This window comes from Gymnodraco acuticeps, unplaced genomic scaffold (assembly GCF_902827175.1).
Source record: "Gymnodraco acuticeps unplaced genomic scaffold, fGymAcu1.1, whole genome shotgun sequence".
Lineage (NCBI taxonomy): Eukaryota > Metazoa > Chordata > Actinopteri > Perciformes > Bathydraconidae > Gymnodraco > Gymnodraco acuticeps.
This window is the reverse complement of record NW_022991904.1, coordinates 59,422-86,299: the sequence shown is the minus strand read 5'-3', so window position 1 is coordinate 86,299 and position 26,878 is coordinate 59,422. Positions and strand designations below refer to the sequence as shown.

At 41.0% G+C, this 26,878-nt stretch overlaps 2 protein-coding genes across 2 annotated transcripts; one reads left to right on the top strand and one right to left on the bottom strand.

Annotated features, from left to right (window-relative positions):
* The first annotated feature begins 503 nt into the window (after positions 1-503).
* trmt2a (tRNA methyltransferase 2 homolog A) lies at positions 504-10,998 on the top strand. Its single transcript, XM_034200109.1, has 12 exons — positions 504-591; positions 1,323-1,946; positions 3,589-3,697; positions 4,201-4,382; positions 5,208-5,322; positions 5,964-6,079; positions 6,193-6,304; positions 7,478-7,600; positions 8,090-8,165; positions 8,809-8,925; positions 9,012-9,108; positions 10,386-10,998. Exons 2-12 carry the CDS (start codon positions 1,327-1,329, stop codon positions 10,525-10,527), a joined length of 1,809 nt encoding a protein of 602 aa, XP_034056000.1. The 5' UTR covers positions 504-591; positions 1,323-1,326; the 3' UTR covers positions 10,528-10,998.
* dgcr8 (DGCR8 microprocessor complex subunit) lies at positions 10,998-26,878 on the bottom strand. The gene is given in 15 exon segments (XM_034200112.1): positions 10,998-12,448; positions 12,921-13,034; positions 13,295-13,422; positions 13,519-13,625; positions 14,339-14,439; positions 14,593-14,675; positions 15,115-15,213; positions 16,237-16,338; positions 17,901-18,098; positions 19,365-19,902; positions 20,713-20,851; positions 21,413-21,579; positions 24,601-25,005; positions 25,007-25,566; positions 26,745-26,878. Coding segments are annotated over 14 exon segments (2,541 nt in total). The 5' UTR covers positions 25,283-25,566; positions 26,745-26,878; the 3' UTR covers positions 10,998-12,364.

Genomic DNA, 26,878 nt, shown 5'->3' with positions numbered 1-26,878 from the left:
CACACACACACACACACACACACACACACACACACACACACACACACACACACACACACACACACACACACACACACACACACACACACACACACACACTGGGTGTATTTGAGTGGGTTACATTTACTCTCTCTGATCCCCAAATTGGGATATTGTTTGATTACAGCATGTAAAAGAAAAAGCATAAAGAAAAACAGTAAATATATACTAACAGTAGTATCCCTAGAGCACACAATGAAAAAACCTAGAGAATTATTACTATTAATATTACTATTATTATTATATTGCAGATCTCAACAAACTCGGACACAATTAAGTGGTTAAACCAAAATGCACATTTACCCCAATGAACAAATACAAAACCGTAAAATATATTGAAAATATTTAACTATTAATATTGAAAAACATACCGTTGAATTAGAAACATTAATCGTTTAAACGCATTCAAAAAAAAGTACACAAAAGATGAATTCAGAAATGGCTCGTGTCTCTTTAAATGAGTTCAGGGTTCACTGCTGCACGTGTTTAAAACAACATGGCGGCGCCCTGAACATCTGAGGGAGAAGTGGAATAGAAAGTAAAAATCAGAAGGTAAGGCACATAAAAACACATGGTCTGGACTACCACTAAAATAGACCGTTACAGGTATTTACCACGATAGGAAACGTTAAACTGGTGCACATTAAAGTTAATAATTACGACTCTATTTCCTTAAACAGATATGCACGCAGCTTCTGTGCACGTTAGTTGCCACCTCATCTGTTATGATGAGTATGCGTGACATACAGCCAGAACTCAAGTCTGTAGGAGCTGTTATTGCATTTTATTTAAAGCTATTATAAAATGTGAATTTGTGAGTTACGTTCGTATTTTGAAGTTAATTATTACCATTGTAAAGAACAAATATAAAATCTCCGTAACTAAGATTGATTTCTGAGCACCCTGTCGAGTAAAAGCGTATTGATTATTGTTTTTAAATTAATAAACAGACGTAAGTTTAAAGATTCAAAGGCTTTATTATTAAATGAAAAACAGCTACAGTTTTGTCCAAGAAAAATACATTATAGGCTACATACAGTATACTGTACATATGACATAAGTAAACAAATATACATGTACAATATAATTAGAGCATACTTTAATACTGTACAGTAGAATCAAATACTTTTTATTGTAGTAATGTATGAATATGTGGACAATAAGAAAATGTGTGTATATAAGATTAGATCAAATTAGCTAATTACATCGCTTTTTTATCATTATTAAGTAAATCAGACATGCATATCATTATATCATATCATTAATAATTGTGTAATTGGCAGAATTATGGCAGACGTAAGTGGCGGCCCAGTGGTTGATACCCCCGCCTCAATGGAGGAGAAGCCTGTTGACGACGCCCCCCAGGACTCAAACAAAGATGAAGGAAAAGCTGAAGGGGAGAACGAGGAAAGCTTGGACCCCGAGATGTACCGCTACATCAAAGAAGACCTCTTCACATCGGAGATCTACAAAGTGGAGATCAGGAATCTCCCGAAGTTCACCGGCTTCAACGACCTGAAGAAGTTCCTGGCCAAACACGGCCTCAACCCGCACAAAATCAAGCTGTTCGGCAAGCAGACGTTCGCCTTCGTCACCTTCAAGAACGAGGAGGAGCGCGACAAGGCCATGAAGATGGTGCACGGCATGCAGTGGAAGAGCCAGGTGCTGAGCGTGCGGCTGGCCAAACCCAAAGCAGACCCCATCCTGAGGAAGAGGAAGCAGGAGGAGGAGGAAGGTGCATCGGGGCAGCCTTCATCAAAGCGTACGGAGGGGGTGGAGGAGGAGGAAGAGGAGCCGCTCAGCGTGCAGATCGCCAACGTGGTGACGCCGCTGTGGAACGTCCCGTACGAGGAGCAGCTGAAGAGGAAGGAGCAGGAGGTGGTGGGGGTCCTGCAGAGACTCGCCAAGTGAGTGCTGGTGTTTACTGTGTATAGAGAGCATGAAGCATCCATAGTGGTACCAGGTGTGTCCCTAGCAGAGGTCGCGTTAACCGAATATTTTCCGTCTGACGTTTTTTTTTAACAATGACGGAAAAATCTGAAAGCCGTCCGTCATTTTGACAGATTAGAACAAACTCAGAACAGCGCCAAAGTTTCACCGCAGCGGTGCTCCGGTGTTATGCCGTGTTATTATGCAGGAAATGATATCGTTTCCAAACGATATCCCCCCCATTTGGAAACGATACCCCCCGGCAGAGTTGTGTACAGGCCGACGGGTTATAATGGATTTTGACGGACATTTTACGATCCTGTCCGTTAAAATGACGGGCAGCGAAAAAGTCTAGCGCAACCTCTGGCCCCTAGTATGTTGTATAGCAGGGGTGTCGAACTCAATTTCATCGCGGGCCACATCAGCATTATGGTTGCACTCAAAGGGCCGGTTGTAACTATATAAAATATACATATATATAAATATATAATATATATAAAATAATGTGTTATATTACATTATTGCCTCTGAATTGGATTATTATCGGATAGGATAATGACTTAGTAATTAACTACGTCTGAAAGCAAATAATTGCAAGTCTCTTCCGTGCACATGTCACAAAACAAGATGCATTGTGGGACATGCAGTTTATGGGCAACCTGATTCTGTAAAGCGGCATTTAATCGTATAATAAACGTATTACATTCTTTGCAAGCTCTTGCGGGGCCACATAAAATGAAGTCGCGGGCCGGATGTGGCCCCCGGGCCTTGAGTTTGACACCCCTGTTGTATAGTATCAGATTTTGATCACAAAGCTCATATGTTATTCTAAAGTAATAAAGGACGCAACAACGACAACCAGCAAACAATCATACAAACAATCATACAAACTCATAACAAGACAAGTACGTGTTACAAACACAGGTTCGACCCAATCAAAAGAAACATATCATTTATATATTAAGGAACAATGATAGTATTACCTTAACATAGTACATCATAGTACAGGGCGAATGTGGCTGCGAGGGAGTGCGGTCGTCTTTGGGCAAGCTACTGAACCCTGAGTTGCTCCTGATGGCTCCCGGATGTAATCTTCCCTAGAGCAAGTGGTACTGCTCATTACGAATGAGGTGTGAATGAATGAAAGTGCTTTGAGGGGTCGAGAAGACCTGTTAACACGCAATATAAGTAATGTCCATTTACCTTTTTTATTTTTTTTAAGAATGGGAAAAGAAACATTTTCAAATTAATGACAAAAAACAGGAACTTATATCAAAAACATTGAGCTTGAAACATAACAACTTTTGACCGACTTCCCTGGACACAGAGGGGACCGCTAAGAGGATCCACACAGAGCTTCTTAGTGAATATATTGACATATTTCAACTACAAATAAATACCAGTGAAATTCAATATTTAAGAGGATTTTTGTGTCTGAAATCCAAATATATGCTATTGATAAGTTAATACCTATGTCCATGTGTTCTGTGAGCACAACAAAACTCTACGCAAAACGTTGTTGTTTTAGGGTTGTAATGGATATATGACTAAATGATTAGTGAAGCTACTGTCTGAGTATTTTGCGATACAAACATCTACTTTTTGCTTTTTCCTTTTCAGAGAGATCGGCAGCACCAACAAAGCCCTGCTGCCGTGGCTGTTTGCGCAGAAAGGGAAATACAACAGGATGTGTTGCTCTCTGGAAGCTATCCGGCCGTCTCCCGTACAGGTGGGTCTCCATGTCTGGGCTCATCTGAAATACTACACATATATCATACTTTCTTACATAATGCTTTATTAAATATAAGTGTATTGTAATACAAGGGATCCCAAATGCCGAAGTATAGCTACACAATTATTTTACATTTGATCAAAATGGCAACATGGGCTATTTAGGCAGAAAGAAGTCAAATGTTTTGTTATACTCCAACCGTTAAGTATTGTGGATCTGCAGTGGTACTCAGACCTACAAATCCTATTCTACAGACTTGACAAACAAATATTTGTTTACTCATTGTACCCCGGCTCAGAACCAAATATTATATATATTATTAAGTGTTAATGATGAGGTAAAGCACTTTGAATTGCCTCTGTGTCTGACAATGTGCGATATAAATAAACTTACCTTACCTTACAGATCCTCTTAAAAAGTACAAAACCCTAAGTTAGTGCTCTCAGTCACTTTTTCCAACACGTTATTTGACCCGTTCTATCTCTCTTCCTGTCTGGCAGACGGAGTACAGAAACAAGTGTGAGTTCCTCATCTCGATGGGAGCAGACGGGGTGGATAAGACCATCGGTTTCCGCATGGGGAAGTATAAAGGGGGCTCGTGTGCCGTGGTGGGGCCGGGCGAGACCACCCACGTCTCCGCAGAGGCCAAGAGGGTGGTCAGCGCCTTCCAGAAGTTCATCAGGTATTATTACACAATGGGCCATTCAAAAAAAATACCATTTTTATGATGTGTTTATTTTTTCTTCTCACAAATAGATAACATACATGGAGATGTACATACAAATCACATCTGCCTCAGTTTACAGTCCACTCAAATCTACACTATATTGCTCACACACACACAGACACACACACACACACACACACACACACACACACACACACACACACACACACACACACACACACACACACACACACACATACACACACACACACACACATTACCCCTTCCCTTTCACGTCTTGGCAAATGATACATAAATACAGACCCTCTCTGATGATGTTTTAACCGCACATATAACACCTATTGCACGTCTGTTCTTCTCTGTTGCTCTCACTGAGGTTTTTTTCCATTCTTTCCTGTTCATTTTGTTTTTTTGGGAGAGTTTTTCCGTGTGTGAGGGTCTGAGGACAGAGGGGGTCGTATGCTGAACACACTGTAAAACCCCTGAGACAAATACGTAGTTTTTGATGATTGGCTGAATAAATAAAATGTAATTGTTTCAAGGCTTTTATTGTCATTCGTACGTAGCTACAGTTTAGTTATGTCGATGAAGATCTTCGCTCACAGGCTCCTCCAACAGAGCAACACAATAACACAGATAAAATAGTGCAAGTAAATACAATAGAATAGAAGTAGTGCCATAAGAGTCTATATATAAGTGATGAATAATTTGTTTGACTACTGTGTCTCTATTTCTTAGGGTTTCTTAGACATGAGAGTTGAAGTCTTCTCCCATGCATTTCCTGTGTTGCTTTTAATCTCACTCTTATTCTGCACGCAGGACAACACCGTACTCTGTGTACAGCCCTGAAACATATGAAGGGCACTGGAAGCAGCTCACTGTCAGGACTACCAGGACCAAACAAGCCATGGCTATGGCTTTCTTCAATCCACAGGTGAAGACTGTGTGAACCTACGTTTGAGAATATCACAGTCAAGATTCAAGGCTTTTATTGTCATGTGTTCATAGCTACAGTGTAGTTATGACGATGACAATCTGAGGTCACAGGTTCCTCCCACAGTGCAACACAATAAAACAGATAATAGTTCATGGCGGCGTGTGGCGCAGTGGATAGAGCCTTGGTGTTCGGATCAGGAGGTCACAGGTTCAAACCCCACTGCAGTCAGCATGTCGTTGTGTCCCTGAGACACTTCACCTCAAATTGCTCCTGTGGGGATTGCCCACAGTATTGAGTATGTAAGTCACTTTGGATAAAAGCGTCTAACAAGTAACATGTAAAGTAAATACAATAAAATATAATATGAATCAAATCAAGTTTTATTTATAAAGGACATTTAAGAGCGATTTTTGGTCGAGCCAAAGTGCTGTACATGTAATAAAAACACATTACTACAAAACTAAATAGTGCAGAATAGTCTATATACAGTAATTGGAGTATTGATATATGTGAGTTGCAAACAGGTGAATGTTATGGATGCTCTTTGAAAGTCCAGGTGTTTCAGTCTTATGGCCTGAGGGAGGAAACTGTCCCTTACTCAGATCTGTCCTGACCTTTTCTTGGTTCACTGACTCTAGAAACTTGATGAAGAGGAAGTGGGTGCATTAAAGAACTCCATGAAGACGTACTTCACAGAAGGAGAGGGGAAGGACAGCGGAGTAACGTCTCTCTACTTCATTAGAGAGGGTCAAAGGTAAGAAAAACATCCTGACGCTTCACTTGTGGTATCAGAGAAAGTTAATGACAAACCGTGGAAAGCAGATTATAAAGCATCCTAAATACTAAATGAGTTTTGTTTCTCTTAAGGACTTCTCCTACCCTGGAGGGCTTGCCCTGTGAGCTGGTGTCCGGAGAGGGCAGCATCCACGAGGAGATGCTGGGTCTGAAGTTCAGGATATCTCCTCACTCCTTCTTCCAGGTAACAGAGAGATCAGAGACTTTCAGCAAATTGGAAAATGCTATGTGTATACTCTTTTTTTTGTTTACTTTGACGTACTTTTTAGTTAACTTTTGGAGTTCTGTATTTGAGAACACAAAGATTACTGGATTTGTTTGAACTATTAAGTTAATCAACAACTATTTTGATATGCCAGAAATTCAGAAGTCCAGCTTACTAAATGTCAATATGTTTTGGGTTCCTTTATTCCTCTCAGACGATAAACTGAATCTCCTTAGATTTTTGTACAAAACAAGTCGTTTGAGGACTTTGTCCAACATCTATAGACCAAACCACTAAACGATTAATCGAGAATACAAACGGCAAATGGAAAAACATCATTGCTTGCAGCTCTAAAGGCCTTTATACACAGAAGCATCATCCCAATACCCCTCCTCGACTCCTCTCTTCCCCTCCTCCGGGACTTGACCCGGAAATCGATCAAGACACGCCATTTTGAAGGACGTCTCAATAGCTGAAATGCAGACGGAGGAGTCGAGGAGGGGTGAGGGAGGAGACGAAAGGGAGGATACATGCGAGCAGACTACGCGGAAGTGTTTTCACTACTCGCGTATAAAAGCCCCGCCCCCACTTTCACAGCTGGTCCATTTCAACAGAGGAAAACCCACAACTGGAAGATGAGTGGAAAAGCGTCACATAAATGTATAAGTGCTCACAGCTCCGTGGGAATTATTATGTGCAATTCATTTCTAAAAGGCTTTCACATTACTATAATTATATTTGTATTTGAATGTAAGCTACATTTTACAACGGAACACAAAAGCAGGACCAACCATCATACATTGAATTCCTTGATTAACAAGAGAAAGATTCATTTAAATAAATATTTAACAACAAATGGGCCGGTTCTAAAGGGTTATCCAGTTAAGCCCGATGAGAGGGGACACAGCTGTGCACATGTCATCATTAACAGACGTCATTTAAGAGTGACGTTTGAGTGAACGAGGACATCCCAATTAATACCTGAGGACTCCTCTGTCCTCGCGTCACCTCCTCGTGTCGCTCGCTCGCATCTTACGGAGGCGGAGCTAAGACGCAAGGAAGGGAAGCGAGTGAGGGAAAGGAGGAGTCGAGGAGGAGTATTGGGATGAGGCTAGAGTGTTCTCAGTGTTGAGTGTTAATGTCCCCCTGCAGGTGAACACAGGCGCTGCGGAGGTGTTGTACTCTGCGGTGGGGGAGTGGGCTCAGCTGAGCGAGGACAGCACGGTGCTGGACGTCTGCTGCGGGACGGGAACCATCGGCATCTCTCTGGCCAAGGTGACCGGTCAACACAACGTTAACCTGTGAACCTTATTATGTAACCTATGCTTTGTCCATTTGAACTGACAGGAGTTAGTCATTCATAATTGATCTGTCTGTTCATTCAAGTTTCAAGGCTTTTATTGTCATGTGTGCATAGCTACAGTGTAGTTAAGACAATGGTCACAGGCTCCTCCAACAGTCAAAGTCAACTTTATTGTCAATCTCAAAATATGTTTGTACACCCAGAAAGATCGAAATACTGTTTCCCACTGTCCCGAGGTATAAAATAACACATTAAAATACAAGAACACTCAATAATAATTACAAAAAACCCCACAAAATAACCGTTTACTTCAATGTGTAGCGAGCGTAGGCTGTATTCTACCCAGCCCTAGCGCCTCTCGGCTGCCAGCTCTATTTTTGCAAACAAAAACATTCTGAAATGTGATATTCTTTATGGCTTGAAAAATAATGTTTATACTATTTGTTGACTTTTGTCTGTAGAGAGTAAAGAAGGTTATCGGGATCGAAATGTGTCAGGAAGCTGTGGAGGACGCCAAGGTTAATGCAAAGCTCAACGGTAAGAGGCCAGATGACACATACAGCCAGCGAATTATAATTATGACATGTTTTTATTTAAGCAATAGCTCACGACAGGCCGTGGTATATGCTCATTATATCACAGCTAAGGGGCGTGGTTCGGCCCGACGCGAAGCTGTTGTTTTCTTGTCCAGTTTCAGCCCAACTGTATACAGTTAAATCGACTGGACTTCTTTCTGCAGATGTGAGCGTCCTTAACAACGGTCAATAAGTCCTTGCTGCACATTATCCCTTACATGTTTCCATCTTAAGCTTTGTTAGTTAGTTAGTTTCGTAAACGGCCGTAATGTAACAGTTGTAACGGTTGTAGTTTTTCTCAGACGCGGAGGGATACTGACTTGTTGTGAAAAGTAACTACAATTCTACCCGTGGTATACGCTCATTATAGCACGGCTAAGAACCAATCAGATTGCTTGATTTGACTTATCCGTTTTATAATCATAAATGTAGTTCGGTCAGTGTTAACATGGTTTAAGTTAATTGATGTTAAATAGTTTTTATAAATTGGAAGTTTGCCGTGTTGAGGGCTAACCTTCTGCATGTTTGACCCTCTGATTTTGTGTATGACTTCCACAAAAAGCATGTTTTCTTTATTTTTATGTTTCCTTTGTTTGGTTTTGAAGGTCTGAGTAATATTGAGTTTCACTGTGGGAAAGCTGAGGACGTGTTCCCCAACATCCTCAATGCTCTGGTGTCGCCCAACCTCACCGCCATAGTGGATCCTCCGAGGGCCGGCCTCCGTGAGTTCACTGCCAACACATGGAGACTAATTCACTCGCTTCAGGATCGGACACACGTTAAGTTTTCCTTTGTCCTAACTAAACAGATTCCAAGGTGATTCTTGCCATCAGGAGGGCGGAGCACCTGAAGAGGCTGGTGTACGTAGCATGCAATGCTAAAGCTGCCATGAACAACTTCATCGAGTGAGTCATTATGGTTTCATTATTTAAAGCAGCAGTTAGATTAAAGGAACACTTCTCCCACACCGCTAAAGGACGATTTGTTTATCAATTACTGTCACCTTTTTATTCTTAAAGGAAATCCTTTACTCGCATGCCTCCATGGTGATTCAAGAGTAACAAAAGGAAAAAGAGATTAGTCTGGTTGAATTGAAGTTTTTTAAGAGCCAAAGAATATCAACTTGTGCACTATTTTGTTGGTCTCATTAACTTACTTAACAAACACACTTGTTTTTACTATATCTTACTACTTAAAACACGCCTTTTAAACGGTACGATCTCAGTGAAAATGCACGTGTTTACAGGGCGTCCGCGGGGTCTTGAAAAGTAGATATATAATTTTACCGAAAATTAAGGCTATTAAAAAGTATTAACCGGCATTTTCCAAGGTATTACATTTTGTAGCTTGTTTTCAATAAGTATATGAATGGTCCAGAGAGGTTGTGTTCTACAGTGTGCCTGAATGTAATCATGGCGTAGGTGTGTAGTGTGATTCTGTGTAGTTTATTTATGGCATCCCGTTGGATTGGACGTCATCTGAACAGGACATCGCGCGCTCACTGCTTGATAGCACGAAGGTCCGTTTACGCCGGTTGTTAAAAAACATCGTTATGGGGAAATGCAAGTCTGCGTCCAAATGGTTGGAAGATAAGGAGGAAGGACAATCAATACTGTATATAGTCAATGTGAGGTGAAGTGTGTCGCCAAGGTAACCGGTTAGAACTCAAAATGGCGATGAGGTCTTAAAATGTATGGAAAGGGTCTTAAACAAGGTCTTGAAAGGTTTTACATTTGACTTCAGGATTCCTGCATAGACCCTGGTTTAGTAGATGGACTGGAGTTTGTGAATGGGATGTTTTGCTGTTAAATGTTGGCCCAATTAAGAATCTTCTTCGATTTTCTTTTGGCAATAGTGGAGCGTGTGAACACTTTAAAAGCCTTCCAACCCTCTCCCATGAGTATGAGAGGTGTATTCTTTATTTAGATCATATTTGTATGTACTAGTATGCATGCTCTGTTACTTAATGTTATCATTTTAAATATTTTATTTAGATTTTACTCACGACCGTTGTGTTACAATTGTTAATTTTATGGACAAACTAATCCCTAAAAGCAATTTCTTTATCGGACTTGTGAGAGGCAAGAACAACACCCTGAATTTCACGTCACAAAAGTTAATTCTAATTGTTTTCCAATTTTAAAGGTGACCAATTCTAAAGTGTTGTTCCTCTTTGTCTCAGTCTGTGCAGAGCTCCGTCTAAAAGAGTTCACGGCGCTGCTTTCCGCCCGGTGCGAGCGATGGCCGTGGATCTGTTCCCTCAGACGATGCACCTGGAGATGCTGCTGTTGCTGGAGAGGGTGGACTACGACGCCAAGCAATGAGCGACAGACACACTTACCTTCAGAGGGGCCCGGCCTTTGATAGGTAGCATGGGGGTCTCCATACTTTAAGTGTATGCAAACAGCACTCAACAGTTTTTTTTCTAGTAATCTGCAGGATCTTATAGTCTTAGATTCAAGGGTCTGTGCATCCACATAATACATTTTCACCAGTCCTTTTGTTTCGTAACAATAGCTTGTGCATGAAATCATCGGTTAGTGTTAATACAGAATGCATTGCACTGTATTTGCTTAACTGAACAATATGGACTATAATGTCTGCTTGCTAATGCTATGCTAATTTTATAAGCTTTCAAAACTAGATTTAAAGAAAACTGAGATTGACATTGTTTTTTGATACTTTGTTAAACTGCGAAGGACAATGCCCCAGTACAATGGAAAAAGTAGCACCACAGTTTACTTCCTGTTGAGTGTTTCATCAGTCTGCGTCTGAATTAAAAGCTCTTCCAGTCATTAGTCAAGACATTTTATTTTGCATAACAAACCACTGAAGTCATGGAGCTCAGGTTGCAATACATACTTCATTTTCTAGGCAGCAACATGTCAAACGACACAAAGCTGTATGTTTTTCTTCTCACACCGACACTGAACGGAAAGCACATTCTTAAATCAACCTACAATATCGCAACAGCCTGTTTGAACTGGGATGTATTCAAGATTACTTTGTAAAAAAAAAAACAGGCCAAATAATTGACAGAATGAATGCACAGTTTGTTCCAGCAAGAAATGTGTATTGTAGATGTTTCGTCTGCAGTAACATAAGGACTCTATAAAATGCATAAGACTGTATGTAAGCTTTGGTACACACTCACCAGCTTGTTCCTGTCAGTGTACCAACGTATGTACAAGGCTGCCTTTTGAAAAGTGTATTCTACCATGTGTTTTGAAAATATAATAATGATGGAAAAGCAAACAATCCTTTAAAATATGCACAGGCTGTCTTCACTCAAATACTAAATCGAGTACAGGGGGCTTGGTCTTTCCACTTCCTGTTGAAGGGTGTTTTAGGTCCATTATACTCTGAGCCCTTCATGAAATTGATAAACTAAGGCAACTCAAACAAGCTAATGAAATGGTGTGTGTGGCATTAGTACTCTTGAGAGCCTAACGGAAAGGATCCTTCGCTCTACATATCTTTCTGTGCTTGACTGCAGAGATTAGGACGTTTTATTCTTGTACTTCCAAAAGCAAAGGGTCAAGAAAGGCAACACGTTTCTCCACTCTTACTCCTGTACCATAAGCATGCTCAGTCAACACATGTGACAAGTGCATAACAAGAGTTCTGAATAGTCGTCACAACGCATGTTCTCAAATCGTGCAAACCAAGACAGCAAGTGTCCATTCTGAGGATAAACAAAAACAGCTTGTTTTTGTTTTCACCCCAAAAAATATTCATAACACCGACCATTAAAATACCAAATAAACGAGTATGGTTCCCGATTAAAACGATACACGTATTAGTAGTCCCTTTCAAATACGTTAAGCACAAAACTAATAGCTGCAAGGTGTTCAAAACGACACTTCAAAACAAAACCAAGGTGATGACTGCGGTCAGAGAAACATGCATTTTTATTTGAATCTGTCTGTTTCTAAGTCTGCAGCTCGGGGAGTGTTTTTAAGTGCCGTAAAGCTAGTTTGCATCGAGAGGTAGGTGATATTTCTCTACTGTTAGTGCGCATCTACCAGCTGAGGAAGCGTTTCTACTGGCCCGGTCAATGTGGATCTATATTGCCATCAGGTGTAGGTGTGTAGGTGTGTGTGTGTGAGATGGGGGTGGAGTGTGTGACAGTGACGGGGTTTCAGTGCTCCAGCAGGGACTTCAAACGTCCACAGTGCAGAGGGGCTCGCTGCCCGGCTGGGCCGACTCATTGATGGTCATCTTGGGCTTCTTCCTAGTTTCCTCCTGTTGGAAGAAGATGTGAAAATGGTACAAGATGTTAACAATTACAAGATTCAATCCGTTCACGATGCTAAACCATAGAAACGGCTACGCTGACAGACATAACAACGAGTCTGCTTTCAAAACGTCGAGCATCAAGATGGGGTTATGGGACAGAATAAAAGCTAAACATTACATTGAGCTTACAATAAGTGCGTTCGACCAAGAAGATACAAACTTGAAGAAAAGAGAATCATATAAGTACATCAGGTTTCATAGACAAAACATTTCAAGTGCTACTCAACTGGCTTTAGGTAAGCCAGTCCTTTATTAGTATATAAGTGCTTTGTTAATAGTTCTATCGCTGGAAGTGGAGTCGAAAGAGATGAGTTTTCAGGCGCCAGAAGGTGTGTAAGCTTTCTGCTGTCCTGATGTCCATGGGGAGCTCATTCCACCATTTAGGAGCCATGCTACACAAAAAGCAGCCAACTCTCACCCTCTGCGCGGCCAGCTTCCTCATCTCTTCTTGCAGCTTGTTCAGGATGTGGAGGTTTGGCTTGTTCTTTTTGGCAAACTGCTGGAGCTCGATCACACTCTTGTCAGCGCTCTCCTGCAAAACATCAGTCCATTTAATACATTAGTGGAGATGTGCTTACACAGTAATCCACACCATTTACATTTCACTGCTTGTTCTCTGGTAGTAAGGTTAAGGAAATGCTTATGGCTGGTACAACTGAAATAGCCTGATAATTGCTCACTGAAATCTACAGTGAGACAAAATTCCACTCGACAAAAAACTGAAATGTTACGAAAACGAACCCTTTCCAGTTCTTCATGGCCACAGAAGCTTTTTAGTACAAACATATTTACCTTCTTCACCATCTTGTTGCTCTCTCGGCCGTACATGCGCAGCAGGGAGCCCCAGTTCTTGACGTGGGGATGAAGCATCTGTAAGATCTTCTGAGAGGCCAGCTGTTTGCCCACCCTCTTGTTCTTGCCTGGTGGCACATGTACACAACATGTCAATAAACAGACATGGCATTTCAAACTAGTTGCCTCGACACTACACATGTGGATAAAGGAGGATTACTTACACCAGCCACGCACAGTGTGCTTCCCGCACGTCATCACATATTCACTCTTCTGGTTTTTCCCGGGGATCACCTCAAACTTAATGCTGGTGTCTCCCATCCCATGGTTTCTGCAGGACAGACAACAGTACGTTTCAAACATGTTTTATCTGCAACAAGTCATGAACGCTAAGCAGCGGCAGCTGTAATGATGTGTTTTGTGAAGGGCAGCGGCTTTAAAGCACGTAAGGAATGCCAACGTCTACTCAGAAAACAAGACACCAAGCGATATTAAAGGTGGGGTACGTTTGAGAAATCGGCTCGAGATACACTTTTTGTTATATTCCATGGAATGCTCTTAACATCCTGATAGCAATGAATACATTAAATGCTTTGACAATAAATACATACAAATACTTCATCTGTGGAAGCCGTGGCTCTGTAAAAAGCACGACCAATCATCTGAGCCGGCTAAAGTAACTGGATGGCCTACCTGCCTGTCAGCCTTCCATCTGGGCACACACTTATCTCGTGCCCTCATTGGTCATGTGCGCGTTCGTGTGTGTTGGAGGAGGGGCTCTGTGAGGAAGGGGCAGATCTTTTCCGACTGTGTATTTTCAAATTCTAGCGCACTCGAGCTGGTTTCTCCAAACCCCACCATTAAGTATATAAAGATTATACAATATGGCACATAATAATAATAGCACCTGTGTTCATGTAACACATTCCTATATGGTATGCAACTGCTTCAGAATACACTTCAACTCTTCATTATAGATATTTCTTTAAATGAAACACAAATATTTATTACAATTTTCTTTGATGGCATCGATTTGGTTCTTACCGTTTAAGGCACTCGTGAAGAATCTGATATGGCGAAAGTAGTCCTGCTTTGTTGGTCAGCTCGTACACTCTAGTGTCTTCTATACTGATATGATTAAAATACTGTGGAGCAGAAAACACACAGACACCATTTATTTCATGGATGCTTTCAAGGGAAATATAACCGTCCTGTTGCCTGCCTTTAATGTCGAAGATACATCACTTTAACTTACTCTTTTGTACTTCACTGAAAAAGTGTCAATAATATGCAAGTACCTCCAGTTCATCGCCCTCAACGGGCTTCTCCTCCGAGGTCTGCTTCACAAAGTCAGGGATGAGGATTTCCAGTGTGGCTCGAGCTGAAGTTCACACCAAACCACCAGAGAGAGGGAAAGGAGGGATGCATTACAACGTGAACATTAACCAACTGTATTATAGTAAGAATATAAAGACGTTATCTCGACGGTGACACCTAGAGGAATGACAGCTGTGAACATCTCTACTTAGAAGTGTTCTTGGTAACAGTTAGCATTTGGTATGGGAACGCTTATGAAGTTATCTTTTCCAATTAACACGGTGAACAGAATACAGTTAATTATAACTGACCTGGACAAGTGATTCCCTTTTGCTGATTTAATAGCCTTACATTTGCTCCACGCTGACAATTGTAACAAAATATAAACGCTATTTGGGATTTCAAAACTCTCCGAGGGCTCGAGATAATACAATGTTTATTTAGATGTGAAATAAACCAATCCGTCTTTCACAATTCTCAGTCATATAAATAAAATAAATTACCAGCTTTATTTTTGGCAAGTTTTTTACTACTTGCGGTTCCTGTGCCGTACGTTACTCCGTCTATAATGACCGACGCTCCAAAGGGTTCACTTGGGTTCTCTGTGGACACACACACACACACACACACACACACACACACACACACACACACACACACACATTCAGCTTCATGTCTTTTAACAGTCAACAATAATCTTTACCTTAAAAAAGAGATAGTCATTTCTGCTGTGCACATTGAGGGTGTAATGAAAATGACGGCAGAATGAGCAGATGAACACGTCACGATATATACCAGAGACACTAATGGCGCATTCCCACTGCAGGGCCTCGCTCGGCTTAGTACGGTACAGTTAGGCCAGGCTCACTTAATGCTGCGTTTCCATTACAGTTTAGTAGTTGGGGCAGTAACTATAGTAACGCAGTGTAGGCGGAGCCGTGACGTCATCTTCAATGCGAACCACAAAACCAAAACATCAGCTGTTAGCCCTCAGAGCTCACAGCTCTTCATATCTGTTCAGAAACTTGACAAAAGTTAAACAAGTACAAACCACAGACTGCCTATGTCATGGCGAATACAGTCGCTGGTTTATTTATGTCTGTATAGGTCGTTGTTGTGAGTGTGGACGGTCGGAGCATATACTGCGTTAGCTTAGCCAAGCTCCATTCAGAAAACACGCATTTTAAAAGGGTTTTTCGCCTGCCGTCTGTCTGCAGACTTGTCAAAGCATTAATTCATGGTTTTTACTAACCGGTATCAGTATGTTGTTACTTCGGCATCATTTTGAAACGTGTATTACAATTAATTCACGGTCAAATATGTTCATCTTGTTGTAGTTGTAGCCCCCTTGCCAGCGATTCTCTCTAGTTTAGCATACTCAGCCCGACTCAGCCCGGTTATTGGCCCGGAAAGAACCATGATTTTGGAGGGCCAGAAAAACTGTGAAAAAGTACCCGTTAGCCGGAACTACGCCAAGTGGAAACAACCAAAAACGGGCCGGGCACGGCACGCTTAAACCGTGCTGCAGTGGAAATGCGCCATATGTTATACGAGGCAAAATTGACAACGTGCTTTAAATAATGAAATCTCTTAAAAGATAAATTGTAGTAAAAAGTTGAACTTACCACATTCAAAAAAGTTGTAAACAGGTCGAACCTTTAGGACACGTTGCATATATTCATGCAAGATGCAAACTTCAGACTTCCCGTTAGGGTTGATGACGAATTCTGTTACAATAGAAAATAAAAAACAATGCATCAACACACTTATTAAAAAAAGGGGCAGCTTTCACAGGATTGGTATACAAATGTAATACTTGAAAAAAGTACATATTGGTGTAAAGGCTTTTGGAAGTTTCCTGCACTTGATTTAGATTTCAACACTTTTGCTAATTGATCGAAAGCTGGCAATTAGCAACTTCCTGTCATTACACTTCAGAAGAGTCACGACCAAAGGAAGAGATCGAGAGACAGGCAACAAATAATATTATACTGCCATGTTCATTACAATGCATTAGCCTACATGCAACTACAATGTGATTTTAGATAAATGAAATAAGTTATAGTAAGGCTACACAGACAATATAGGGGTAAACCTTTTGTTGTTGTTATTGATTTCATTTGTTACCTATTGGGGCTGCACGATTAAAGGATGCAATTACTTTGACTGATATTGCAATTGCGATTAAAATGAGAGTGAGTAGGAATGGATGCCGAGCCCCGGTAGTAAACGGGCCCCGGGGCTGAATTATTAAAGACCGTGGTTAAGCTCTGACGTTATCGGTCTTTTTATCGGTATTGGAGACATGTCAAAATTATATGTCATATGTATTATTGCTACACAAACATTATATTGCAGTCTTAGTGTCGCCAACTCGTTTCTAATACGCAAAAAGACTGCAAACGTGCGTCTATGATTATTTTTAGTATTTTTGATCTTTCCAATCCAGGCGAGATCTCTCCCCCCCCGTCTGTGTGCGAGGGGGCGGGGCCACACACACACACGCTCCGAGGTTTGGTTAAACTTTACCCGTCTCGATGCTCGTTGCCAAAAGTGCAATCAGAGTTTAGCAAGAAGCAATTTGTCTAAACATTTATCAAAAGTGCTCCACATCCAGACGGAGGAATGCACCGGGTTCCACTGTCTTTCTAGCAGCTCTGTAGCCCCATCCACGAGTAACGTTTCCACGTCAGGTGTTATGTATGCTAGCAGCAACACACGGAGTTAACTACATGATACAAACATGGGTTAATGATTAGAGGAAACTGAGTTATTTATTTTGTTAAAGTTTCAGCTATTCTGTTCACAGTTCTGTCATCAGATTATTTAATACGATTTGTTAAAACGTTGTTGTTTCTTTTGATGCGAAATATTATTTATTTTATTTTCCTAACTTTTTTCTCCAAAAGAACCGATAAGAGTATTGTTAAAAGACCGGATCGATAAGCGGTATCGATAAAAGTAGTAGTACCGTTAAACCTTTACGACCCATCCCTAAGAGTGCGTGATCATTTTTAAACATTAACTACATATTTAAAGAATATATTAAAATGATCATAGTCATTAAAAAAAAGGATCTGTTTATTATATTATAAGGATTATTTAAAAAGTCTCAAGAATACCGTTTGTAGGACTGCCCTAAGTTTATATTGCAATTAGATGAATTGTGCAGCCCTATTATCTATAATAACCTTAAAACAGGACTGTCTTTGCTTCGACCAGCCCTTTGAGGCGTTTCTCGTGATTTGGGGATATAATAAATGTTGATTTGACTCCATATAAGCGTTACCTTTCTTAGTGGGCGCGTCCTGCACCGACAGAGTGATGAGCTTCTGGTTGGCGGGCAGGATGGGCCGCTCACACTCCGCCTGCTTCCTCTTCAAGTCTCTGTTGAACTGCCGTCGCTCGGCCCACGTGCGAAACTTCTTCACCGTGACTTGTTCAAAGTCAAAGCATTTCTCCAGGTAAATCCGGAACTCGTCAATGTCTGCGAGGAGGTTTTAAGATCAATAAACACTTTAATGAGAAACAGCTTAAAGCAGGGGTGTCCAAACTACGGCCCGTTTGAATCGATCAGCAGCGAACCGCTTCAACACGTGTATTTCGGTGTATTCACGGCATTCATTTTGTTATTCTACAGTATTGTTGTTTTATAGTTATTAACCCAATTTGTGTTCTTTGAAATTGAAAAGTTTATCGCATTGTGTTTGTTACTTTAGTTGCAGTTGTATGTCTTAAGTGTAATTTGGCTTGGCTTCCTATTTATGGACATGCTTTTATTTTGAAGGAGAGTTAGCGCTGCTGACAGGAAGTTGTTGTTGTTGCTATGGAAACAACGTGACGGAGATTAACGGAGAAAAGTAATATCTACATATAAAGACGGAGAAAGTAAACAATAACGTTTATGGCTAAGTGTTAGCACCCCCCGAACAAGCTCTTACGTTGAGATTGGAGATTTCAATAAATTCAATTTGGAAAAAAAAACGGGGGAAAAACAAACAAAACGAATAACAAAATGTAAATCCGAATAGTACTCCAACGAACGAATATTCGGGTACAAACCTACCTCACAGGAGCGCACACAATGATTTGATTGGCAAAGTTAGGTTTGGAAACGGTATCATTTCCTTTTTGGCGGGCATGCATAACACGGCATAACACCGGAGCCTCGCTGCGGGGAAGCTGTGGCGCTGTTCCGAGTTTGTTCTAATCCGTCAAAATAAACAAACTGCTTTCAGATTTTTCCATCATCGTTAAAAAAAAATCCGTCTCAGGCAGAAAATATTCGGTTAACGCGAACTCTGCACAGTAGTATTCATGTGGTAATGAGACCACTTTTCAAATAAATTCACTCGATTAAAGTTGGAAACATACTTACATATCTTAGTTGATAAGAAAAAAGCCCAATGACTTATTTACATAACAAGCTTGAAATACAACCTTCATATTTCTCCTTATTATAATCACTCTGAGGCTTCTGTGTTAAGGGATGAGCTGCTAACACCCACGAGCATCATGTACCTACATTTGATTGATTTTGCTAACTTATAACTGCACTTATGAGGTGATATACCTCTAGTGAGCGGCCCAGCCCTTCGTATATTTCTCTATGTGGACCTCGGTGAAAAAAGTGTGGACACTCCTGCCTTAAAGTCTTACAGCAGCAAAAACACAACAACGACTTCTATCACTGGAAGGGCTGCACGCTTTGAGAAAAAAATACGGCAAAACATGTAATATAAAAAGCTCTTACCTATGGACTCGTCCTTGCACACCTCCACTTTAGCTCTCACTTGTCCCAATGCTCCCTGTGCAGTGTCAAATGCGTGAGGCCTTTTACACGCCAGGCTTATTTTGGGGGTACTTCCTCCCCCGTGGACCCCGTCAATCACGATGAAGGGAGGGATAATGTACTGCTCCTCAGCTGGAGCCTTAGAGGGACCGGCCATCACTTCACCATTGGTCTCATCAACTGGTTTGACAGAAGTCTCCTCTGCATTTTGGGTCTCCTCTGCATTTTGGGTCTCCTCTGCATTTTGGGTCTCCTCTGCATTTTGGGTCTCCTCTGCATTTTGGGTCACGTCTAAATTTTGGGTCTCGTCTAAATTTTGGGTGCCCTCTAAATTTTGGGTGCCCTCTAAATTTTGGGTCACATCTACATTTTGGGTCACCTCTACATTTTGGGTCACCTCTACATTTTGGGTCACCTCCCCATTCAGCTCCTTCTCCTCCACAGCCTTGATCTTCTTGTAGTGAAGGCAAGGGATGCTGCTGGTCGGAGGGTCGTGTTTCTGTACCAGGAAAGAAGACCCCAAGAGTTGTTACAAAATGTTAACCGTGGTGAATTTGAAGCCATTGTCGACTTAATCGTAGCGTCTTATGAAATGCTCACTGTTTGGAATAGAATAAATACATTTGAGATGTATGAAACAGGATGCCATCAGATTGTTACCGTGGGTTTGCTCAACAATGCTAAGCACCACATCTTAAAATGGTGGCAAGAAGACTGAGAGAGAATCACTAAAGTCTTTCCGTAATCCAGTAAATACAGGTTTTGACTGGGATGATTTATTTTAAATGTTCACATACCTTTCTAATAAAATATAAACTTGTTTTTAAACGATGGGACCGCCTAATCTGCTGAAAGGTGTGCTGGTCTAATGAACTACAGCATTTCTTATAATAAATACCCTTTGGTGCAGCCAACTAATAGGATCTGTAGGAGCCAAAATGCTACCTAGCCTGAGTTTATTATTTGTATTATTATTATTTGTTTACGTCACTTTAATTTGTATTTGTTGAGCACTTCCGTTAATTATCACATGGGTGTGGTTTGTGTATTTATGTCACCTGTTTCATGTCGAGTGCGGATGACAGAGGGTGAGCTTGTGCCGACATTTTTTTCTGTTGACCGTTTTGTCCCTAAAGTTACTGTGTTTTGATTTTGTTTATTAAATATCGTCAAACTATCTAACTTCAGTGTGGCCTCTCGGCGACTCAAATCGAATGGGAAATTGAGCCGCCACAGGATCCATGCAAACAACTTGATGCTCACGTGTGTAATGTAGGAAGCTTATAAAGACACTTGTGTTGCATCTTACCCTAATACTGCCAGTGCCAAGGAAGTAGGGTCTGGACCAGGTCACCACTCTGGTTTCTCTGTGCAGGTAGACGGGAATGCCCGAGTTATGGAATGTCATGATCCATCCGTCTGGGAGGGGCTCAGTGGGGGGGGCGCCCACGACCTGGCGTGGGGGGAAATGCAAAAAAGCAGGTGCTAATTAATACTTTTAATGCATAACTGAATATCTCTCCATTCATATCAGTTGAGAGATATTCACACTAGGCGGTGACCATGAATGGTGGATTATTCTATCCAAGGAGCCTGATCGTCAGTGGCGGGAAAATGTAGTTATGTAGGAACATCATTAATTCAACTTTGTGTCACCTAATAGTTGAATATCAATGTTGGATTACCGAAAAAGAAGTGAGCGGAAACATTTATCTAGTTGTTGCACACACAAGTTCATGTATTTGGATACGGCATCAGATCATGTCATAGGTCAGGTCACACACCTTTAACAATTATTTGATCACTATTATGCAGAGTTTTGAACAATGAGCGCATTTCAATTAAAATGTGCAGAAAGAAAATAATTTAGGACTTTCTAAATGTATGTCGACAGGTCACTTTGACTCTTTACTATTTTGAATATCATATAGTATTGTGCCCCAAAGTACTGAAACTGCACTCCATGATTATTTGATGGAACCAGAAACAAACGCAGACAGATCCACCACTCACTCTTCAGGACAGTCTTAATTTTGGTCATCATGGGCTGAACCCCTCCTTCTCCGTCTGACGGGTGATCACTTTCCCCGCCATATTTGTCCTCTGACGGACGCATCTTTTTAGGGACAGGCATGCCCTCCTCCAGCAAGGCGTCCACATCGTTGTCAAACTCCTCCTGGAAGAGTGAGTGGTTAAGGCCGGGAGAGAAGATTGGGTCACCAGAGGCCTGTACTAGAGTCCAGGGGCCTATACTACGAATCCAGTTCAACAGACCCTGGATATGTTTGAGTTATCTGGCTTAACTAACCCAAAACAAATGCACTCTTGCTAAGCGGTCTTACGACGCTGGTTATCAACTCGGTAACTCAAGCCAGGGTTTCTCTGTCCGGCTGAGTGCTCGTTCACATGAAAGGGGCGGGGTTAGCAACATTTGACCAATCACAAACATGGACATGCATACTGACAGCGCAGCGTCATACTTCCTGAATGAAAAGTGAACTATAATATTAGACAAATATTAAGAAGTTAAACTTTAAACATCCATGACTTAAACATTTTATCCAGGATAAAAGCCACAGAGCTGCACCTGCAAGGTGAATACAGCTGGTAACAGAACAAGTGTTTGAATGCTTACATTAACAGGTTTATGATATCACTGCCCCGTCCAAGACACGAGTGGATCTGACTTTTAAATTACATTTGTCTCGAGTGTTACGTCAACCTAATGTGTAGCTTAAAATAATACTTCTGCATACAGTCTGTGACACTGTGAGTGTTGCACGGCCAGATACGGCTCAGCTGACTCAGATAAGGAAATATGATACATTATGATGTGATATGAATGAAAATGGGACACATCGACGTCTGCATTCACAGTGCCGCTGACTGTACGTAATGTTACTTTGATCCGGTTACTTATGTTAACTTATGGCAGATATTTAAGTAAGCTTTCTTAACGCTAATGTTACATTTGTCAGATTGCTCTGAAGATGGAGGTGATACTATTAATTTTCACAGTCAGTTGATTTTTGCCGGCCATCTTTCCTGCAACGGCAGTTTTTCTGTATTTCCTTTCTCCTGTAATATGACTTGATCGCTTTAAACTAGGGTTAATTTCGTCAGCTATTTTTTTTATTTAGTTTTAGTCCTGTGTTAAATTTCCTTTTTAGTTTTAGTCATATTTAGTCACCTTCATCCCATTTTTATTTAGTCAAGTTTTAGTCGACTAAAAGTCTGAGCATTTTAGTCTTATTTTAGTCGAAGAAAACTAATTATTTGAGTTTACTTTTTGTCAATGAAAACTGTTGAGTCTTTTTTAGTCATCAGATTATATAGAACATTTCAGTCAAACTAGTCTAGCCAAAACCAATAATTTGTCATTTTAGTATATATATATATATATATAAATAAGATGATATCTTGTCCTTATTTGATGAAAAACACAGGTTGAATGATTAAGAAGCTTTGCAGAGAGTATCTGCTCAGGTTTGTGGTGTGTTTACCAGCTGTGTTATGGCCACATTGCTTCCCTTCTGATGAAACAATGCATTCACTTTTTTTCTCCGCCTCATTGTAGCGAAAATGGGCCCAAATATCACGTTGTTTCTTTCTCCCAAGCAGTGGTGGCTTTAGACTTTTTCGTTGTCAGTCATTTTGACGGACAGGATCGTAACATTTCCGTCATAATCCATTATTACCCGTCGAGTGCACAATTTATCACTCACTCGCGCTGACGGGGGGTATTCGGTTAACGCGAGTGCCACCACCAAGCCCTGTTGTTGCCATTTTATTTTCTGTTAAATAAGGTTAGTTAGACCATGAGTTAGACCATGAGTGAGACCATGAGTTAGACCCGAGTCTTCCTGACAGTTCATATTGTGCCGCTGCCCGGTGTAATTCAAATGTACCGCCTCGCGCAGCACAGACACACAGCTGCTGCCCTGCCGCTGCACCGGAAATGGAACTGCTGGGAGAAAAACTGACTATCAGAAATGTAACGTTATCTTTGATAATATTTCGTCTTATTTTTCGTCAACGAAAGTAAAGAGAGATTTTGGCATAGTTTTTATTTAGTGAACTACATTTTCGTCTCGTCACTTTTCGTCAACGATATTGCATGATGATTTCGTCACAGTTATTGTTTACTGCCGTCGGTGCCGTCTCGTTTTCGTCATGGAAAAAAAGGTCGTTGACGAACATATTTCGTCATAGTTTTAGTCAACGAAATTAACACTACTTTAAACTCCGCACACGGAGCTCTGATTGGTCAGCAGGCAGTGCTTTCACTGAGTTGAGCTCTTATCCTGGAACCAAACCTGCTCCGTAGCTGGTTTGCCGTTCAGCATAAGTTACCATGGAGATCTAGCCCGGTAAGAAGAGAACCAGCGTCGTAGGACCGGAAACCCAGAGTTAACCCTGAAGTTAGCTCGCTAAGCGAAAATCCGTCTTCGTAGTACAGGCCTCCGTCAGCTTAGCCTCATGTGACGGAGAAACAAAAACAACATTTAAAAATCATCAGTCCCCCACTTAAAAGTAAAATACTCCAGACAGAGACAGACCATATTGGACTGATGTCAACCCCTACAAATTGAATGTCATTATTTTAGAAGCTTCGATCCCCTCTCTATTCATATTGATTGATTTTTGCATCAAAAGAAAACCCCAAATGTAATGGGAGGAATAAAAAATGTCACTAACCTCTTCCAGCATCTCACTTCTCATTTTCAGTAATAAAAAACAAACATGTATCTAAATTCCTGCAGCTTAAATGTATCCCAACTTAACCAGGAGTGGTGCAGTATTAAATTAGGATAACATTAGAAAAGTACTTCTAGCTATACTTAATCTTTCAGTTTGTGCTATTTTCCCCCAAAAGCATTACTATAAACGTACAACACAACATGTAAAGGATAAACAGGCCAGCTGAATACTCAAGGTTCTTACAGGCAAGGTAGATTCCATGTTGTACTGCAGCAAAATTAACATTTGAAAACTGGACAACCTTGTCGTTTTGTTGCCATGTCTGCACAACCGCTTTGCCACTGCAGTGGTCTCGCAGAAATGACAGTGTTAATAATGCCCTGTCTTAAATGAACTGCAATAGGCTTACAATATTTCTGTTCGACAGTTAAAGGACAACATGTGTGTGTGTAGCTGACAATCGCATGGGTTACTGCAGACATAGAAACAGACATACCTCATAGGCGAAAGTCACGGTCTCCTCATCTGCTTGATCCTGCTGCGCTATGCCCTCAGACTTAAAGCCACCATGCTCCGTGTCGTCATGATCCAGGAAGTTCTCGTAGTAGTCGTCCAGCTCATCCAGGACGGCGAACTCTACCTTGTTTTCCATGTCTACCTCGGACTCGTCTGATCTCCTGCCTGCTAAGTTTCCCGCTCCAGAGCTTCCCTCACCCGAGTCATGCATCTCACCATTCATGCTGTCTAAACCATCATCACTTCCTGCCTCCTGCCCTTCGCCTGTGTACAAAACCTTCCTGTCTTTGCTGTTGATGTTGCTACTGCTGCTTTCGGTGAAGCTCACACGGATCTTAACATCTCTGAGCAGCTTGAGGTCTGGTAGGAACCCGGAGACTGGGGGGGGCGTGACGGGCTGTTCTGGGGCACTGAGGGTTGGGAATGGCCTCGTCTGAGAGGTGGCTACAGAAAGTGATGGAGCCCTTAGCGAGGGGTTGCTGTGCCATGGCTTCCCCTTCCCCTGGGGTGTCTGTGTGTCCATCACCACCAGAGCTAACGTCCATTACCTCTGCGTCACTGGACGTTTGCAGGGGAGGTGGTGGAGGTGCTATGCCCTCATCTAGGTCAAAAAAACCAGGTGGATCCAAGGGGAGAGGGGGTAGCACATCGTCTATCTCCATTTCCACTGAATAACGAACTACAGCTTATACGCACTGATAATTTATTCAAAAATCTGACCTGTTTTAAGACACTTTCTTCCTATCTGAACCCAGAATGCAGCATGCAGAAGCACATCCCTGTATAGACCACGTACCAGAGGTGAAATTGCTAAGCTGTCTACATTGTTCTTTTCATTAATGTAGACAGCTTTCAGAATCACTGTCTCAATTATTGGAAATCACAATGCATTCAGCTTAATATGGGATCGAGGCACTGATCATCCTCCACTTGAATCTTCTGGAAGCTGCAAAAGAGGACAAGTGAGAGGAACGTTAGCTGTCAGTTAAACAATATTCAACGTTTGAACGTAACATATGGGTTTTTAAAAGACACTAGAGAGATATGAAATGTATATAGAATATTCTTGTAATTTTTCTTATTTACATGAAGAGAATATGTCATTTATTCGATCACTGTTGTACTCTAAAATGCCTTGACTGATGTTGAGTCATAAAAGAAAAATGGGACAAGCGATACACTTTAAAAGTGATCGATTTTATACAAATATTGTTTTTTGTAAACAGCTAATTTTATTTGTGGGGAACATTTCTCATTCACAAGAATACATGGACTGACTCTAAACTGCTTAGGCACATGTGTGCTTAGAATAACATCAATATGGCACCATAATTACAAATAGTTAAAATTAATCAAAACCTTTTATTATTTTATAAATATTTTACTTGAAATGTAGATTGTTTTTAAATCAATATTTTCTTTACATTTCTGTCTTTATTTACTCTGTATATGTACCTATGTAACCCACATGTCAATGTTGTGTGTGTGTGTGTGTGTGTGTGTGTGTGTGTGTGTATATAATGTTTGATAATACATATATACAGAGGTGGGAGAAGTACTCCGATCTTGTACTTGAGTAAAAGTACAAGTACCAGAGTGTAGGAATACTCGGTTACAAGTAAAAGTCCTGGATTCAAAATGTTACTCAAGTAAAAGTACAAATGTATTAGCAGCGTGTGGATGTTACTTCAGTTGTAGTAGAGTAACAAAATGTATTAACTATTAAATAAATGTCGTGAAGTAAAAGTACACAATTTACCTCTGAACTGTAGTGGAGTAGAAGTACACAGTAGCAATTTAAATACTCACTTGAAGTACAATTCTCTCAAAATGGTCCTTAAGTGCAGTACTTGAGTAAATCTACATAGTTACTTTACACCACTGCATATATTCTTTCTTGAATAAAGGAAAATAAACATATGGTTTATTATTCCGGGGAATACGAGTATCTAAGTTCGAATAACAGGTAGATAAAAGGCAATACAAATGGATACAAGCCTCGTCTGTTCTGCAGCTGCACAACGGGCCCCTAGTTAACATCCATGCTAATATGCTAACAAGCAGCCACACACATATCCGTTGGTCAGCCAGCCCAAAAAAACCGCTTATTAGAGAAATACTCACCAATTAAAATGAGACGGCTGTCTTCTTTTTGGGCACCTGACTACCTTTCTAAATTATTGTATTCTCCATGCGCCGCCATACTGCCTCAACTGATGTAGCCTCGCCATCTTGAAGAAAACCACAGCGGTAAACCA

Coding starts and splice junctions, on each gene's coding strand:
- trmt2a (XM_034200109.1), top strand. CDS start 1,327: ATGGCAGACGTAAGTGGCGGCCCAGTGGTTGATACCCCCGCCTCAATG. Junction 6,305..7,477: donor CTCCTCACTCCTTCTTCCAG/GTAACAGAGAGA, acceptor GTCCCCCTGCAG/GTGAACACAGGCGCTGCGGA. Junction 9,109..10,385: donor GCCATGAACAACTTCATCGA/GTGAGTCATTAT, acceptor TCTTTGTCTCAG/TCTGTGCAGAGCTCCGTCTA.